General features: G+C 52.5%; 1 protein-coding gene across 1 annotated transcript in view; it reads right to left on the reverse strand.

The window, feature by feature from the left end:
* The window catches only part of SET (SET nuclear proto-oncogene), an 11,735-nt gene extending 5,188 nt beyond the window's left edge, over nt 1–6,547 (reverse strand). The window contains exon 1 of the mRNA XM_003794925.3: nt 6,341–6,547. Within this exon, the coding sequence (XP_003794973.1) occupies nt 6,341–6,452 (112 nt within the window). The 5' untranslated portion in view covers nt 6,453–6,547. The remainder of the gene's footprint in view (nt 1–6,340) is intronic.
* Nucleotides 6,548–7,046: the final 499 nt, after the last annotated feature.

The following is a 7,046-nucleotide window of genomic DNA, read 5'->3' on the forward strand; positions in this document are numbered from 1 at the left end:
TTCCCCTCACGCCACACGCGCGGGCGCTCGCTCGGTCCGGCCGCCTCCTCCCGGCGCTCGCTCGGTCGCTCTCCCTCCCCCTCGCTCGCTCGCGCGCGCTGTCCTCGCGGCCTGACGACGAGGGAGGGGCTGGGGCGGCGGGCCGGGCCCCGGTCGGGGCTCCTGCTTACGGAGGGGAGGCGGCGGCAGGCGGCTCGGATCCCTCACTCGCGCTCCGCGCTCCGGCTCGAGGATCGCTCTCCCCAGCCGCCTCCTCCTCCACCTCCTCCTCACCGCGAGGGGCGGGCAGCAGAGCGCAGGCGCGCCAGGCCCCGCGCGTACGCCCCGCCTCCGGTCGGAGAGGCTCGCGCCGCGCCGCCATTGGCTGGGGCGCCGGGACGAGGGGGCGGAGCCGCGAAGGAGACACTGGGCCTGGCGAAGAGGCGGGAGGAAGGAGCGCCGGGACGTACGGGCCGGCCCCCCGCGCCGCGTCCCCTCCCCCGCTTTCCCCTTCTCCAGCCCGACCCGGGACATTTGCGCGCGACGGGCGCGCGGCGGACTGAGGGGCGGGGCCTCGCACGGCTGCGCGCGGGCCCCAGGCCTGCGCATCACGTGGTGGCGGAGCGGCTTCCCTTCTCCGTGGGGTGGTTCGGGGCGCCCAGGAGAGGGGCAATCAAGGCCGCCAGAAGTGCAGGCCTGGTAGTCTCTGGGCTTCGCACAGGGGCGTCCATCTCCGCCCGGGGTCCTGGCGCCTCCCTCCTGGGGCGAGGAAGGGGCACTTCTAGCCTAGATTCCAGAAGAGGAAGCTGCCGGTTGGACTCAACTCGGGCTCGTTTGCAAAGCGCAAAGCTGTCTATTCTGCTCGAAGGGGGCCATTGCTGGCTTTTAGTCCACACCCAGCCCAGCAGGCTGTGTACCCTTGGGCAGGTCACCTTTCCTCCCTGGATCCATTTCTGTTACGAAATTATAAACGTTGTGTCAGTTGTGATACTTAAGCAGGACCACACTTAAACTGGAAGTGCTCTGAAGACCGGGAGGTACCACATTCGTCCGCGGGTCTTTTTAGCGAAACTCAGTGCCTAGTGCTTGTAGGAAATCATACATACTAAGTGTAAACCCCAGCCCTGCATGGGACAGGCGCTGTTTTGTTCCTTTCAGCACAAGAGAGAGGAACCGGGACAACAAGGCCAACCACTAAGGAGGGCTGAGGCATTTCTGTTTAATGCTTTCCTTGTAATGTGGATGCGCCACACTCTGCTTGCTCGCTCGCTCCCTCCCTCCCTCCTTCCAGGCCCCCAACACGGAGATCGCAAAAAGCCTGAAATCTCTCCCTGGGCGTTTGTAAGCAGAATCTGGAGTTGAGTTATTTGCATTCCAGAACTCACGTTTTACTATCAGCTCTTAAAAGTCCATGTGGGTGACTGACAAATGTTAAATAAATGGCATACAGTCTATGGGCAGAGAATACAAATAAAAATCTTGAACTTTCCTTCACTCCCAGAAATTCGTCTAATCCTGCCCAAACTATCCCAATTGGACAAACTCTTTAAATGAAGAATCAATAACACCAAAGATAAACGTAAAATGTTTGACAAACAGTTCCCAAGGAAAAGAGAAACTAAGAAACAAAGAACCTTGATTTGTAGCACTTGTTAATTTCAGTGATACTTTCACCATGGCCAATTTCAAGCTCCTACAGTAAGGTCAAGAAACAGTTGCAAAAAAATACCACAATTGGCTGCAGCAAGCAGGCTCTGCCCTGCCTTGTCACTGCAGTATGTACCATGGGCCATACACTGTGATGACTACATGCATTTCTGGCTTAATCCTGACAAAACACAAGGTGGATAGCTTTTAGTATCTTCATTTCACACAATAAACTAAACTTTGATGGAAGTGGCAGAACCAAGATTCTGAACCAGGCAACAGGTTGACAAAGCCCTTACTCTAAAGCAGCTGTTTTTCAGTTTTTTAAAAATGTGACCAACAGTAAGAAATACTTGACATCATGACCCAGTACATACAAATCAATACCTACACTTACTAAGGGTGAGTGATGTGACTGTAATTTTCTGTTGTATTTTTTTTGGGAGCACATCTCAGTAGAGTGATGAGATGTCATAGCTCACAGCAACTTCAACCTCTTGGGCTCAAGTGATTCTCTTGCCTTAGCCTCTCAAGTAGCTCGAACTACAGGCGCCTGCCACAGCACCCTGGTATTTAGCGAGGAGGCCTCTCTCTGGCTCAGACTGGTCTTGAACCTTTGAGTTCAGGCAATCCACCCGCCTCGGCCTCCCAGAGTGCTAGGATTACAGGTGTGAGCCAGCTCGCATGGCTACTGTATTTTGTTTTTTAATTTATGTTGCATCCCACTACATTGATTTCATGACCCAATACTGGGATGAAACACAGTCTGAGAAACTGTGCTGAGAACTGGTGCTTGCTTTCTTCTTTCTTTTTTTTTTTTGAAACAGAGTCTTAAGCTGTAGCCCTGGGTAGAGTGCAGTACCATCACAGCTCACAGCAACGTCAAACTTGGGCTTAAGAGATCTCTTGCCGGCTCGGCGCCTATAGCTCAACCGGCTAAGGTGCCAGCCACGTAACCTAAGGTGGCGGGTTCGAATCCCCAGCCCGGACCCGCCAAACAACAATGATGGCTGCAACCAAAAAATAGCCGGGCGTTGTGGCGGGCGCCTGTGATCCCAGCTACTTGGGAGGCTGAGGCAGGAGACTCACTTGAGCCCAGGAGCTGGAGGTTGCTGTGAGCTGTAATGCCATGGTACTCTACCCAGAGGGACAGCTTGAGGCTCTGTCTCAAAAAAAAAAAAAAAGAGATCTCTTGCCTCAGCCTCCCAAGTAGCTGAAGTATAGGCGCCCACCACAATGCCTGGCTGTGGCATCACAGCTCACAGCAACGTCAAACTCTTGGGCTTAAAAGATTCTCTTGCCTCAGCTTCCCAAGTAGCTCAAGTATAGGCGCCCACCACAATCCCTGGCTATTTTTTTGGTTGCAGTTGTCGTTGTTGTTTAGCAGGCCCGAGCTGGTTCAAACCCACCACCCTCAGTGTATATGGCCAGTGCCTTGCCAACTGAACTACAGGTGCGGCCAGGACTGATGTTTTCATCCACAAAGCCTGTGCCATAGTGTGGTACCACTGACCCGCAGCATCACCTGAGTGCCTGATCTGTTTCCCACAAATCTGAAGGGGTCCCAGAGAACTTGTAATGCCTCCAGCCAAGGCAGAGGTTCCCAGGCTCCTTTCTAACCTTCCCCATTGCCCTTGTAGCCATCCTGTCCTTTCCCACAGCACTTCTCAAGAGCAAGGGTCCTCAAACTTTTTAAACGGGGGGACCAGTTCACTGTCCCTCAGACCATTGGAGGACTGGCTGCTAAGCAGGACAGACAGCAGCGGCAAAAACACCTGGCGGGCTGGATAAATGTCCTAGGCAGGCCACATGTGGCCCACAGGCCATAGTTTGAGGATGCCTGCTCAAGAGGAATGCCAAGGAGCACACTAGAAGGAGGAAAAGGAAGAGACAAGGAAAACAAAGGGCAAGAGTCTTGATGTACAAGGGAGTGTGGCCTGGGCACACTAAGAGGTCATTCATGACTCAGTGCCTGTAGCTCAGTGAGTAGGGTGCCAACAGGCTATCAGGGTCGAGCCCGGCCTGGACCTGCTAAACAACAATGACAAATGCAACCAAAAATAGCTGGGCATTGTGGTGGGCACCTGTAGCCTCAGCTACTTGGGAGGCTGAGGCAAGAGAATCACTTAAGTCCAAGAGTTTGAGGTTGCTGTGAGCTGTGATGCTGTGGCATTGTACCAAGGGCAACATGGTAACACTCTGTCTCAAAAAAAAAAAAAAAAAAAAAAAGAGGTCACTCCAAGGACTAGGATTTCTCCAGCTTTCCAACACTAGCAGCTTGTAGTGTCTCCTTGACCTCTCACCTCACCCTTAGAATTCTTCCCTCTCCTCCCCTTCCCAGCTTTCTTTGAAGAAAGAACCCCACAGCCAGAAAGATGCTACAATGTCCAAGGGCTGACAGGGAATTCTTCCACTAGGATGGCCTTGAGGAATTCTCAAGCTCACACAATTCTCACACACTTGTTTGAGCCTCCTTTTCCAGATCTGTGAAATAGAAATATCTAAAGCACACTGTTGTCTAAGAGCAGGCAGGATAGAGAAGTCCTTGGCACAGTGCCTGGCAGGTTGTCGGTGCCTACTGACCAGCAGAAACTGTTATTGGGTTAGATGACCATGTCGGAGGGATTGTGAATGTACCTTCCAACACCTCAGGCCCTGTTAATTCTGGCGGGAAGCTAAATGAAGGAGATCACAAGTAGTCACCCACATTTTGCTGCCCCCAAGTGAGAAGGAATTTATTGCCCATTGCTAGAGTACCAATTATGTGCCACTCACTGCCTTAGTGCCTTACTTAGATTTAAGCTTCTCAGCAAGCCTGGAGACAAGAGACCACATTTTATAGAAGAGTAAACAAGCACAGATTACTTCTGTCACAGATTCTGATGTCCCTTGTGCAAAATGGTAGGTTCAAACCCTGTAAGTCCCAACATTGGGACATCAACTAGGCAGGAGGTCTTTATATCCCATTTGGTAGGCAAGAGACTGAGACTCAGTAAAGTGAAAATGGTCCACAGGAGCACTGAGTTGAGGACTCCTAGTCTAGCTCCTTCCCCAAGTGTGGCTGGCCCTCAGCCAGTCAGTACTTCCTGCCCGTTCTCCTACCTTTTACCAATCTAAACTCACTAATCCAAACCCAAGAAGGCCCTGCCACATGCCCACTCTCTCAGTGAGACCTAATCACAACAACAGTCAACTTTGTGTCCAGCTCCAAGCTGTGTCTGTGAAAAACAGCCCCTCTAAGTTTACTGGTCTAATGGGGGAAGAGCAAGCATGAAACTGATGATTACAATGTAATGACACCATGGCCAGGATGGAGTGACTCTGGGCTCTGCCAGGGCAGAAGGCTCTTAATACCCTGTGGCTGCAGCTCACAGCTCACAGGAGAATTCCTGCAAGAAATGACATTTTGGGCTGGGCGCCTGTGGCTCAAGTGGCTAAGGCGCCAGCCACATACACCTAAGGTGGTGGGTTAGTATCCAGCCCAGGCCCGCCAAACAACAATAACGGCTGCAATCAAAAAAAAAAAAAAAAAAATAGCCAGGCGTTGTGGCGGGCGCCTGTGGTCCCAGCTACTTGGGAGGCTGAGGCAGGAGACTCGCTTGAGCCCAGGAGTTGGAGGTTGCTGTGAGCTGTGATGCCACAGCACTCTACCCAGGGGGACAGCTTGAGGCTGTCTCAAAAAAAAAATGACATTTTGGCCCAATGCAGTGGCTCACCCTGTAATCCTAACATTCTGGGAGGCCAAAGTAGGTGAATATTTGAGCTCAGAAGTTGGAGAGAAGCCTGAGCAAGACTGAGACCCCCATCTCTACTAAAACCAGAAAAACTAGCCGGACGTCGTGGTGGGTGACTATAGTCTCAGTTACTCAGGAGGTTGAGGCAAGAGGATCACTTAAGCCCAGGAGTTTGAGGTTGCTGTGAACGGTGACAATAATATAGCACTCTACCCAGAGCACAGCTCAAAAAAAAAAAAAAAAAAAATGACTTTTCAGCAGAGAGGGGAGATGTGTGCACAGGTAAGGAGAGGAGAGTGACCCTTGCTGGGGGCAAGTGGGTATCCAGGCCCCAACGTGAGAGTATAAGTCCCAGGGGGAAAGGAAAGGTTAGGAGCAAGAGAGGGAGGCTTCCAGGTGGGGAGTGTCAGCGGGTGAACCTAGAGAGGTCGGCCAAGACTAGATGGACCAGCCCCAGAGTCTCTTAGTACCTGGCGGGTAATGGAGAGGAAAAGGAGGGTTTAAGCCAGGCAAGGGGCCACATGATTGGCTTTGCTTAAGCTGGATGGGAGGAGGAGGAAGCTGGAGGCCAAGAGGAGGAGGAGGTGGCAGTAATTCAGGCCGGAGTTGTGGGCCGCCGGAGGAAGCAAGAAAGAAAGAGAGGTAGATGATTTGAGGTAGAGGAAGAGGGAAGGAAGGGCCGCAGTCTGGCTGGTGGTGCCATCAGCCCAGCCCAGGAGCCCCAGGAGAGAGTTTAGGGACTGGAGAGACAACCTTAGGGTCAGTGTTAAGGTGGGGGCAGGGAGGAGTTCCCACGTGCTCTGGGTCTCCCAGTTTGACCCTTCTTTCTTCACGTAACCCTAATCTACCCACCCCAGATTTAAAATCCTCCAAGGGAGTTTGGGGGGGTCACATCTGAGGGTTTGGGGAGTATAAAAAATCACAGAGTCAATCCTTACAAATCCCTTAAATCTCCAGTAAAATGTAGTGCAGAAACCTACCTTTCTTTTTCGGCAATCCCTGAGAGGCCGAGGTGTCCTCCGGTCTGGGAGCAGTAGGCAGTCTTGGTTTCTTCTTCTGAGGTGGGAGCGGAGACTGGCGTTTGGGGGCCATGCTGCCGGGAAACTCTGAGAACCTAACCACAGGTCTCCTAGCTCGGCAGAAAGAATCTCTGAAAACTGAGACAGCCCCAGGTGCTGAGGGTTTAAATCTGCCCTGGTGCCGCCCTGCCCGGAGGGGATATTTACATGACAGTGGGACACACGCCCCATGCCCCCTCCCCCAGCGCCTTCCCTTCCTACCACCCTCCAATCAGGATAAACTTCTTTTAGTTGCTCTTTGCTCCGCTCTGCAGGGGCACTCTTGGCTTTGGAGAAGGGGGCAGGTTCTTCCTGGTGGACAGCAGTTCTGTGCTTTCCAATCTCCTGGTCTTCATGTGAAACACCAGTAGCCCATCTCCAGTTAGGTCCCAAATCCCCTGGGTAGGCAGCCTTGCCCCTCCGGAAAACTTGGCATATTCTTGCTTCCGCCTTACCTCACATTCCTCAGTCACCGGCGCCTCCACCCCATGTCTGGCTAGCTCCTTCCCAACCCCCAGGTCTGTGATTGGAGAGAAAGGGATTGCTAATTGAGAATTACAAAGGGGAAAAAACAGACACCCTTGAGAACACTTGGAGCATCCATTCATTCTTCACATAATTCAGAGAA

This window comes from Otolemur garnettii, unplaced genomic scaffold (assembly GCF_000181295.1).
Source record: "Otolemur garnettii isolate 467f Iridium unplaced genomic scaffold, OtoGar3 scaffold00087, whole genome shotgun sequence".
Classification (NCBI taxonomy): domain Eukaryota; kingdom Metazoa; phylum Chordata; class Mammalia; order Primates; family Galagidae; genus Otolemur; species Otolemur garnettii.